At 47.4% G+C, this 12,153-nt stretch overlaps 1 protein-coding gene across 2 annotated transcripts in view; it reads left to right on the top strand.

The window, feature by feature from the left end:
* Positions 1–2,804: 2,804 nt before the first annotated feature.
* Positions 2,805–12,153, top strand: part of LOC104273685 (gamma-aminobutyric acid receptor subunit beta-4) — a 24,324-nt gene continuing 14,975 nt past the window's right edge. For both annotated transcript variants that reach the window (XM_009869088.1, XM_009869087.1), the window contains exon 1: positions 2,805–3,020. In XM_009869088.1, the coding sequence (XP_009867390.1) occupies positions 2,815–3,020 (206 nt within the window). In that variant the 5' untranslated portion in view covers positions 2,805–2,814. The remainder of the gene's footprint in view (positions 3,021–12,153) is intronic.

The raw sequence follows: 12,153 nt of genomic DNA, 5'->3' as shown, positions 1-12,153 counted from the left end.
ATTTGTCTTGTTCTTTTCCTTCTGCCCAGAATCCTCCCCACTGCTCAACAGTGTGGTGGGGTAAGGAGAGCCAGGAGGCTGGGGTAAACCTCAGGCACTAGATGAACCATGATTATCATGATGCTGCCCAAAGAAATTTATTGTACCACAAAACCCAGGAAGATTGGAGAACACACCTCAGCCCAGGTCTGACCCCACAAAGATCTCTGCACCTGAAGAACATCATCAGCCTGGTGACTAGGGGGTAGGATTTTATTTCTGCACCCTTCTGAGTTTGTTCCCATCAATCCTGGAAATGCGGAAGATGTGTTTAGAAGGTGTATTTCTTAGGTGGTAAGGACGGTTCACGTTGTAAGCAGCTTGCCCTTTTTGTCTCCTGGAGATCAGTGCCACCTCTTTGCTGCTGCTTGAAGGCTGGCAGGAGCCTGCAACAGCAGGAGGGTGGCCTGCTTAGGGGTGAGGTGTTACAGGGCTCTGTCAAGGCTCGGGAGAATGCAGGTCAGTGAAGCAGCTCGCTAAGACGTGTGGGTGGAGTTCTCGGAGGGGCAGAATGGAAATGATGCCTCTGTTGCTGGGTTTCCCACAGGCAGGGGAAGAGCCTGTTACAAAGGAGGGTGAGAGTCTTCAGGATTTCAGGTGCTCTGCTCCTCTGTGCTCTCCCTGCAATGCAGGTCCTAAGACCCTGGCAGGGGTACTGGCGAGAGCATTTACCTTTGCAAGATCTTGACCAAAATGAAGCTGGTTTTGTCCCTGGGAGATGGGCTGTGAGGCTTCTGAGGCAGGATTTTAGCAGACCTTTAAAAAGCAAAGCAAAACAGTTTCTTGGCCAGAAAGCTGTCACTGTGCTTTTGTTCTTTTCAGTATAACACAGAAAGTGACAGATATAGCTTCTGTATCCAGTCTACACCACAGATTTACTCTGTGACCTTTCAGATATGCATGTAGGTCTAGATTTCTGAATCATAGTTAGATACCCGAACGCTGGCATACCCATAACGTGGGAATATTTGAGCTTGTTTGCAGAGGTGTTAATCAAACCTGGCTTCGAGTGAAGTCAGTGGGAGAAGACAGGCAGGCAGGATGCCTCTGTGCTCAGCCCAGATGTTAGTGCACGAGCGAGGTCCTCACCAGTCCCTTGCACAGAACTGGGATCTGCAGAGCACAAACAAGCACCACACAAATCCATGTGGTCAATAGGATTCCTGTGGCAATGTAGATATCTTCCTGGGAAGAGACAATGCATCTCTGGACCTGTTTGAAGTCATCTCCATGCATTAGGGGGCTGGTTAGCTCAGTGGGTTGAGCGCAGTAATGACAACACCAGATGTTAGTGCACGAGCGAGGTCCTCACCAGTCCCTTGCACAGAACTGGGATCTGCAGAGCACAAACAAGCACCACACAAATCCATGTGGTCAAGAGGATTCCTGTGGCAATGTAGATATCTTCCCGGGAAGAGACAATGCAACTCTGGACCTGTTTGAAGTCATCTCCATGCATCTGCAAAAATGTTTTTTATTTGAGGACTTGTGAAAAATCACTGATTACTGTAAGACCACTGTTGGTAAGACTATTACCCACTTTCTGACCAACATCCCGTTATTTTGATGCTAGCTGTCTTATTCCCCCAAAATCTTGGCTCCTAGCCTATTTAAGACCTCTTGTGAGAAAGTTTTCCGTCATTGGCATGTACAAGACCCCTTCCTGCATCGCTCATTTACAGAAGAGAGGAAATAATTGTTCTTTTAATATGGTGCCACAATACTCTGTCTCTGAACAAGCTGATCTGGGCCCTCTGGATCTCCACTGGATGTGCTGTTACTGCCCAGCAACTAGTATGATTTCTGGAGAGCTGCAGCTGTGGGCCACCAAGCAGTTCTTCCTGCCCTCTATAAAATTCATGTCTAAGCTACAGTTTTAAGTTTTGAGGTTTTACTGTTGGAGACAAGCAGGAGATATGCGTGGCATTGTACTAGCTGGGGATGGTTAGAAAACTGCCCCTTTACCCGTGGGTCATGCTTCACTGGTGACAGATTTCCTCCACATATGTCCCTTCCTGAGAATCGCAATGAATTCCTGATTTAGCTCGTATAACAAGGCTAATAGCTTGTCACGGCTGGCCTGGGTTGACTTTGAAACTTTGGCCTCGAGGTGAGATTCTCCATGTGCCCTTGGGAATCTCCTGAGATTCTGCTCAAAATAAAATCAGCTTTTACCAACTGAGTGGTAACAAGCAGTGGCTGAACGTGACTGCGCCGTGTCCAGACACCTTTGCATGACTTAACTAGGAGATTGATCCTTTAAGTCTTTGGCGTGGTGTAGCTATTGTTGATTGACATCCTTTAGTACTATCAGAGTCCTAAGTAACACTAGTTTTGCAGCCAAACTGTAAGCAGGCTGGGAAAACACAAGTGGGATGCAGTTTTACTTGATTGGAGTCACGTTTGTCCCCTACCGAGCTCAGGATTCTTCCCATTTTCCCATAACAAAGCACAGTCCATGCAACTGGCGTAGGTGCAGTCCTAAGTAACACTAGTTTTGCAGCCAAACTTTAAGCAGGCTGGGAAAACACAAGTGGGATGCAGTTTTATTCGGAGTCACGTTTGTCCCCTACCAAGCTCAGGATTCTTCCCATTTTCCCGTAACAAAGCACAGTCCATGCAACTGGTATAGGTGCAGACACAAACCTTCAGGTACCAAGGAACTTGGAGACCCACTAAAGATCTCGGCTGTGATGAAGGGACTGAGTTATGTCCTTACTCTGGAGCCAGGCTGATGTTTATACTTTTTTTTCCCCCCAGGACTACACCATCACCATGTACTTTCAGCAGAGCTGGCGGGACAAACGCCTGGCATATAACGACCTTCCTCTCAATCTGACCTTGGACAACCGGGTGGCTGACCAGTTGTGGCTGCCTGACACCTATTTTCTGAATGACAAGAAGTCCTTTCTGCATGGGGTGACAGTGAAGAATCGCATGATTCGGCTCCATCCTGATGGGACTGTCCTTTATGGCCTGAGGTAAGTCTAAGGGGAATCTTTGTCGGTTGAGAATGACACATCATCTAAACTTCTTCCATTTCCGAAGATATTCTGGTGAGGCAAGGACCCAAAAGCTCAAAAGATACTCAAGTGTTGCAGTTTTAAGTATCTGCAAGCTGGAAGTGGTTGTTTCCTTCAGGCCTCCAAAGTTTCCTGTGCTGCTATAGACAAATGTTGGAGATGGGAATAGTCTGCTCTGAGCATTTCAGGTCACTGTCATTCACGTTGCATAACACTTCCATTTGAAACACTCACTTTCGGTTGCTTATAATTTTCTGCAAGTTTGGCCTATGGAGATGAGATTTCGTTACTCTCGTATCTAAGGCTGTATTTCTGCAGCATTTGAGTCAAATCACTTTAAGTCATTTCTTTGAGTATGAGACAGGAGACGTGTTTTTTGTACACCTGAAAAAATATCTTTTTACCAGAGCAGTTCTGAAGGTTGAGACTTGAAAGTTGGTATCTAGTAGGGGAATGGTCCTCAGTGAGGAGGCTTTCTGTGTTTCTGGAATAAATCAACGTGGACAAATCCACAGGCTCTGAAAGTGCCATTCTTGTGTGCGGTGGAGGTGGCAAAGGATTGCCTTACTATATTATCTGGATTTGTGCAGATGCCAGGGTAGGTAAGAAATATAAATGAAGGGGGCAGAGGGCTAGAAAGGGAGTTTGCAGCTACAGCTGTACCAGTGCAGGTTGTGGATGCTGTAGCTGAAATCTATTCATCGATTTTCCTAAACCTATATTGTCTGCTTTGAGCTTTTCTCCTACTTTTTCTTTTTTTTTTTTTCTTTTCCCCCAACTACCAAAATTCACAGCTGGTTTTTTAGACCTGCCTCCACATTCACAAATGATTGCGATAGCAGCTCTGGGCTTACGTCCCAGTGCAGCGAAGGGGGAGGAAAGACCTTTCTCCTTCAAAGAAGGTACACCCACCCTTCCCATTTACAGTATCAGCTCCTCTGTTGCTTCGTGTTTTGTGGAAAAGTCTGACTTGTTATGATTTCTTTTTTCCTCCTCTTTAAGTAGCAGGGATTTTTTTAGGGAGGGTAGGGCTGGGTACAGGCGTAGCAAAGGAGGAGGCTGATCAGGGCATCATCCTGCCAAGGCAGCAAGGTGGCTGTGCCCTCTGCTTTCCCTGTGGCAAAGCCCTGAGAAGCCAAAAAAGCAGCAGTTGCCGCTAGTGCTGAGGGACAGGGGGGTGATGTATGTGCTGGTTTTCCCCTCCAGTTAGTGGATGCCTCCTTCTCCACACCCAGAGGAAAGAAAAGTTGCAGTAAGCCAAACTTTATGACTCTGTCCCCGTTCTGCCTCTCCCTTCTCGGGACAGGGACATCCATCCCTCCAACCTTGGGCCAGTGATGTTTGACTGATATTACCAGGGAGCCCTGAGCCAGCTTTGCTGAAGGATTTCAGCCTTCCCATAGCTGGTTACCCCAAATTTCCTCATTGTGTTAAAACAAAGAGTTAGGCAAGAAGATGCCTTTGACTTGAGGTGTGTAGGAGCGTGAATTCAGCCTGTTGGGAAGGAGGAGGCAAAGAAAGCTGTTAAGCTCAGGCTGCGCTTTGCTGAGCCAGCCCACCTGAGCGTAGAGCTGCCTCCCCCAGGCTGGTGGGAAATCTTTGCACACACCTGTACAGCAAAAGAAGAAGAAATGCCAGTATATTTTTATCGGCTGCCATTTAGCTCAAATAATCAGCGCGGGTGACAGGCAGTGGAAGCCCTTAGAAGGTTTGTGCTCAGGCTGAGGGATGCTCTGCAAGCATCTCCTGTGTTGTCCCTTCCCTTCCTCTCCCGCAGGGCCCAGTGGGGCAGAGAAGGGAGCTCAGCTCCCTTGCACGACCTGAGTGAGACGAGGAAAATTGCATCCAGGCCAAAAGAAAGGAAATGACAGCTGTTTGCCCCTGTTATTTCCAGGGCCATAGTAAGAGCTGCCTGTGTTGTTTTAACTTTTTGCTAGTTTTTTCTTTGTTGTTTTTTTTTTCCTCTGGAAGCTGCTTTCTTGCCCCTGGAGAAAATGGCAAAATGAAGCACTGAGCAACTGCGGCTCCTGTTCTCAAATTGTACCTCAGGTCAGGGTGGCCGGCTTTTACTACCCTGAAAGCATTGAGGTTTTGGGGGACAAGCCAGGTGCCCTAATTGCCTGAAGTTTCCCTAGCTTTATTCATAGGGGTATGGACAACCATTTCTTTAGGGTGGCTTTCTGGCCTGACTCCTGCACCTGCAGTTTTGCTGACAACAAGAGCACTAGGTCCAATTTTACAGGTGTAAATAGCTGTGATCCAATTCAAAAATACATAGCCATGGGCACAGCAGGTGTCAGCAAGTAAGAAAACAATCACCGGATGTTCACCTGTGCTCCTTTCATCTCTGCAAAATGCACCCATGTAAACGGGAAGGAAAGTGCCGCTTTTTGAAGCCTGTCCTTTTCCTGCATTTTTTTTCCCGAAGGATCCGTAAAATGGAGTTGCGCTGATGGAAGAAGGCCAAAGGAGGCAATTTCTGTTTCTTTTCCTTTGTTTTCCTGTTTGTTTTTCCTCGAGCGAGCTTACTGCAGCTCTGCTCCATCTTTTGTTACCTTCTTGCCAGTTGCTTCCCCCTCCTTTGAGCTGATCCTGTAGCAAAAAGTGACTCAATCATGCTATTTGTGGCACAACAGTCATTTTTCTTTCCAGCACTCTCTGATGTCAGAGAGCGGGGAGGATGACACCCTGGCAGGTCCCTGCCTTCAGCGAGTGTTCAAGCAGGACCAGGCTCAAGAGCTGGATTAGACCATAAAGTCCGAGCTAGCTCCCACAGAAGTCGAAGGGTATTTTGATCTGACTTCAGTGAAAACAAGATCAGGCTTCGGATAACTTGTTTGCATGAGTAAATGAAGCCCTTTATTCCTCCGCTCCACTCCGTTGTGCAAGTTGTGTGTCGGAAAAGCATATGCTTGTTTTTTGGTAGAATTAGCAAATTAATGGATGAAGGGAGCGCAGCAGATGTAATACAGCTACATCTTAGGAAAGCGCTCGACACAAAAGCTTACTCCAAAATTAATTCCCACTGGGCTCGGATTAAAAGCTGGTTGCCAGGTCTCCAACAAAAAATGAATGCATAAACAGCAGTGGGCTGCGCCAGGGAGGCAATGCTAGGCTGCTGTGGGGCTGGAGACAGGGCTGGTGGTCCCTATGCTCTTCCCCATAAATCCCAGAAGGTGAAATAGGTGAAATAATAGGTAAACTAATAGGTGAAATAGATGAAATTATAGGTGAAATAGGTGAACTAATAGGTGAAATAGGTGAAATAGGTGAAATAGGTGAAATAGGTGAAATAGGTGAAATAGGTGAAATAGGTGAAATAGGTGAAATAAGAGGTGAAATAAGTGAAATAGGGCCCAGAGCCCACATCCAGCCCAGAGATCTCCAGCCCCTAATCTCTGCAAACAAGTGGGATGGGGAAATGAAAACTGGCAGATCCGACGGGGTTTTTAGGGGGTGTAACCTGGCGTGATGGTGCCTGAACTTGCCTGGCCCCCTCCCTCAAAGTCCTTGCAGCCCAGGAGGGCTGGTCACTTGAGACAGGGCAGCAGGAAAGTGCTGGCAATGTAGGAAGTGTGTGATGTGATGGGAGGCACAAATCAGTTACCCACAAACCAAAGCAATCAGCTCTCAGGTGGTGGGGGGCAGAAGAGCTGGATAGCATTGGCTGAATTCGATATATTTTTCCTCCTGACAGGTTTTTGTCAGAAACTGCATTGGTTTCACCAAATTTTAAACAAAAAAAATGGAGAAATTTTTTGTTTAAGAAAAAACATTTCAGAGAATGTTGGTGTTTCACTCCAGATCTTATGTAGAGAATTTTTCACTTATGTCAATATTTCCCTACTACTACTACCGATGTCTGAGTAACGCAGAGAATCATCAAAGGTTTTCTCTGGACCTCCGGAGACTGGCTGGTCCACCCTTGCCACAATATTCAATGAGCTTTTCATTATCAGACATTCAGGTTATACGTTAGGGTCTGAGATTTTTATTTCCTTTTCTAGACTGTGTAGCATCCATTTGGTAGTGAAACAAGCTGACACTTGTCAAATGCCGATGTCATCAGTATTGTGCTATCTGTTTCCAGAGACCTAAAAATAGAAACGACTGTAACAATGCTGCAATTCTCATGCAGTGGTTCGAAATCATATCTGAAACCGGCTTTAAAACACGCTTCGGGGGAAAATCTTGGAGCTATTTGATTTCCTTCTAACTAGGGACAAAAGTAGATTCTAGCAAAACGGGTGCTTTGAGGAGCCCAGGCTGCACCCCTGAGCTCTCCGGGGGAGCGGGTGGGCTGGGATGCTGGGAAGCAGGCGCGAAGCTGGGTGGACAGCGAGTGAGAAGCAATGCCTGGCTGGCGAGGAGCCCAGGCAAATATAAACCGAGCAACTGGAAAAAAAAAAAAAACAAAAAAAACCAAACCACCAAAACCCATCCTACAGAGGAATTTGATGACAGAGACTAAACCCCGTGCGGAGAGAATGAGGGATCTCCTCCTTGCGAAGGTGGTGGGGAGCATGTGTGTGGTGCTTTTCGTGTTCTTGTCCACGATAGTGGCTGCGATGAGGATGAGGTGGTTTGGATGCTTTGCAAAGGGACCGAGACATATCGGTGCTCTGAGCCCGGTGAGCTCTCTCCTGGGGAAGCAGACCCCTGCTATCCTCATCGCTGTAAACACCTGTTCAGCGCTTAAAGCAAGGGGGCAGAGAATTGTCATACTTCAAACAACTCAAAATTTGCAGTTTTCAACCGAGGGAGGCTGGGCGTGCCTGCTTTGGCAGCGCTTAATTTCTGCTTTTCAGGGGGTAAGTTCCCATCAGCCAGCTGCTCCCTGCAAGACAGTGCCTCCTGGGAGAGGTCAGCCCTGCTGCTGACCCGCTGGTAGAGCAGACCTTGTTTCTGGGCAAGGCAGCAGCTAGAGCACCACTTCCAGCTCACCGTACACAGAGAAGCAATGCAGGTTAGCAGACGTATGCCAAGCATCCCACCCGCTCGCTCATCCAGCACAGGGTACCTGTCAGACCCTCTCGTGGTGCCTTCAGGGCTGGGGGCTCTGCTGGAGCTCATCCCAGGGATTTCTTCCCAGTTCCCTCCCATCTTCAACCTGCCTCTTGATCAGGACCCAAGCCTGTCTGTATCGCATTTCCCAGGTCCCAGCCTGGGGTTACTGGCTTCTCCAGCTGACAGGAAGGTTTCTCCTACTCCTGTCTCACTCGGAAGCCTGCTGTTTCCAGCCATGTCCTTGTTCTCTCGATTGGTGTTCTCTGATTTTCTGGCCTGATGGGTTAAGACTGAGGAGTTTTTTCTGTACCGAGACTTCTCAGCAATTTTCTTCTCCCATCTAGCGGGACAGAAGGGAAAAAAATGGCAATTTTTTATTTCCCTTTCCCTCCCTGAAAGAGGTTTCTCTAGAAATGTGAGAGGTGATTCAGGCTCTACCCTCTCTCTGGTAGCTCTGCCTGCTCCCTTCCCAGGTCAGGCAAAGGCAACACAAATCTCTCCTTTGGCAGCTTGAGTACAAAATGTTGAGTTTATGTCCACCTTGCTGGCCTCCTGGAGCTGGTCCTGCAGCCTTCTACTGCTCCCACCATGGAGCTCTGCTTTGGGCCAGCTCCTTAGAGTAAAGATGGGGGGGGTGGGAGGAGAATTTTTTCGGTGAGTGAGGGGCAATGAGGGTTTGACTCAGCCTCCCGGTTGAGGTTAAGGACAGATCCCGTTCTGCATTTTTGCCTCCTAGGGTGGGGATGAGGGACATAGCTGGAAATGTCAAAAGGAAGTTTAATAATATGGAAATTTAAATAATTTTAGAAGACATGGGAGACATTGGGGCTCAGTAAAACAGGATAAAGCAGCAAGCCAGAGCTGCTTCTCCATCCTTAGCATTGCGAGAACAAAGGCAAGCATCATAGAATCATAGAACAATTCAGGTTGGAAAAGACCCTTGGGATCATCAGGTCCAACCATTAACCCTACTCTAAAAGGTCACCCCTAAACCATATCACCCAACACCCCATCTAAACGACACTTGAACACATCCAGGGATGGCGACTCAACTCCCTCCCTAGGCAGTCTGTTCCAGTGTCTGACCACTCTTTCTGTGAAGAATTTCTTCCTGATGTCCAGCCTAAACTTGCCCTGTTGCAACTTGCAACCATTCCCCATCATCAGGGTCTGGCTGGAATTGCTGCCTGTCCTATGTTTCTTATAAGTCTGACTTGTTTAATATCAAAAATAGAAGTCAAGGAGTATCCACCAACAGCTGATTCCCACTGTCTTCTCCCAGATCACTGAAGCTGTTTGCGTGCCCTGAACCCCCAGCTCACCCTGGCAGCACCTCTTAGTCTTCCTGCTCATCCTATCCCAGCCACTACCCTGAGCTCATCGATCCCACAGGTTTAAGTCACAGTTTACTGTTTTATTAGTTCAGCTTCATCCCAGCCTGATAGTGTTGAAGGAAGAGACCTTCTGCTCCGTTAAGTGCAGGTCGCTCTTGTCTGGAGCAACTGTAACAAATGAATTTCTTTTTAAACGTGTTCCACTTAGGTCTCTCTTGTCCCCAAATCCAGTTGACAACTTGCCAGATGCACAACACATTTGAAATAGAATAAAGAGGCAGAAAAGAAAACTTTGCAGCCAAGGCAACTCCGCTTTGTATTCTCCCTGGGTGGACAAGAGGCTGATATAGATGACTAGTTTAGTACTAGTTTAGGAGAGCATTTTTTTTTCCTCTCCCTCATCTGGGTGCAGAGCACGCTGTTATTTTTCAAAGGATGCCCATGCGAGCACAGATGCTTTTGGAAAGAGAGTGACCTTAGCAGGATTGTGCCAAGACTTATGGAGTCAGTTTTTCGGCAAACAGGCACAAAGGGGAAATGTTCCACATCCTTGCTTTGCTCTTGGTTACAACATGACCTCCAAGAGTTTGTGAAGGTCAGACCATGTTAAAAGAATGGCAAAATTCACCACGGGTTTATAAATCCCTCCAGGCCCTTCGAAGTTTGTGCTTACTGCCAGGCAGAAGGTGACATTTGCCAGCATGTTTTTATGACTGACTTTGAGAATGTACAGAGTAAAAAATTCAATTTTGATGTGGCAGGGTTTTCCCCCCACCCCATGTTCAGCAAAACAGCAATTTTGCCTCTCTCTGTCTCCTCTTAGTCACCAGAATTCCCTTACGAGTCTAACTTGCCCCATGGGGCGAGCCTGCACACGTCCTGTGAAACCCAAGCTGCTTCCATCCATTCTCCTTATTGCTGCAAACTGTTGTGAGCTTTGGGAGTCTGTATCCCAGGGGGACGGGAGCATCTTCAGCTTCTCGGGAGATCTGAAAGCCAAAAAGTTGCAACCAGCAGCTTAAAAAAATGTTTATCTTTTTCTGTGAGAGTGTTTTGTCTTAGACCCTACATAATGACAAACCATAAGTGCAAAATTGAGTAAGTGACCCAACTGCCGTCTCTACCTCTGTCCCCTCTCGCATTAGGAAGGGGCTATTTGTGATATACTCCTCCTACTCTCATCTGCACTGAATTTTAGGCAGCACCCTTTCAAAGCCAAAGAGATCAGGGAACATTTCAAGACACTAGACATCAGTGCTCCACATGGTCAATTTGTTTTCTGGGTTTGGTCTGTGTCCATGAAGAGTCCCAAGCATAGCAGAGGCTGGGGACCATTCTCAACAGGCATTTTGCAGGCAAACCCTTTTACTGGATGGTGGGAACTTAAGTGTAGACAAAGACTATTCCACACCAGTTGAGATTGGCCCCAGAAACCAGGGCCAGGCATGTTGAATTTGCTGGTATAGACATGGTTATGATGCAGACAGTGCAGTAGTTTATTTTGTAAGAATGAGCTTAAGGGGAAAGGGATGCCATCTGCTTTAGGAACCCCTCAAATGTAATAGGCTTCTCCGCTCCCCCACGTAGACCTCCTCAGAGGGTCTGGACCTGCTGCTTTTGAAATCAAGCGGTGTTTTGGGGAAGTATTTTTTTCACCCTTTACACTTGTAGCCGGTGAAGTTGGTTCTCCCAACACACTGGAGGTGACCTAAAGGATGAATGAGTAGCTGAGGGCCTCCAGAGCTGAGGTATCATTTGATAAAGAGAGATCTGACAGGTAGGAGCTGAAAGTGCCACTACCTTGGAGGCAGCCAGGAACAGGATAAGGAAGAGATGGAAAGAAGACATTCAACTGTGGCAGGTTTTAATGGCAGGTTGGAGCTCTATGCTGCTCTACGTCTGTGAACTTATATAATCATTCTAAATAAGACAGAAGAAGCCATTAATAAGTAAACAGCAATGAGGAGGATCAGAGAGGGAGTGAAATGGCTGGTGGTGTTCATGTCAGAGAAATGAAATACTTGTGGAGGACTGATGGTTTGCAGAAACTTGAGCATTCCCTCTGAGCTGTGGTGGGACAATGCTCTGGTGCTTGCAGCGCAGGCGGTGGTTGGGGTCAGCAGGGTGAGGTTGCATTTCCCTTCCTGTGTTGGTGTCTGCTTTGTCAATACAAGCTTCAGGTGGGCAGAGCTTTCCTCATTTAGCAAACAGAGATCTAGCACTCAGCCTGTGTGACTTAGAGCTTCATGACTGCTTTTTGGTCTCTACCTCTCTTGGGGTTGAAGAATGCTTTCCAGAATGAAGTATCCATGCTGTTATGGATTCTACTTGGATCTGCAGAATCACTGGGTGCTGGCAGAGAAGGGGGATCTCCATCAGCCCACAGCTTGCCAGAGCTGCTCAACATCTTATGAATGCATGTCCCTTTTTTCCTTTTATCTTTTTTTTTTTTTCCTCTTTTTGAGATGTATGGTGGTTTCTACACAGCCCTGTCTCCCCCCAGATGAACTGTGTCTGCCTGCCAGCTGTGCAGGGCAGTGAGGACTTGGCTGCTTGATAGCACGACTGCCTGCAGACCTCAGGAGAAACGATTTGATCAAGGGGGCATGAATGCCTTCTTCATGAGGAAGGAGGTGGTAAAGGCTGTGACATGTGAGGGGACTGACCTGGAGGCTCACAGGGTGGGCAGAGATGGAAGGAGAAAAGGGGAGCTGGGGGTGGAGGGTGGTGGTGGTGGCTTGGCTCGGCGG

The sequence above is a fragment of the Apaloderma vittatum genome, unplaced genomic scaffold (genome assembly GCF_000703405.1).
Source record: "Apaloderma vittatum isolate BGI_N311 unplaced genomic scaffold, ASM70340v1 scaffold4315, whole genome shotgun sequence".
NCBI classification, from domain to species: Eukaryota; Metazoa; Chordata; class Aves; order Trogoniformes; family Trogonidae; genus Apaloderma; species Apaloderma vittatum.
The sequence above is the reverse complement of the archived record's forward strand: the minus strand, read 5'-3'. Positions and strand labels throughout refer to the sequence as shown.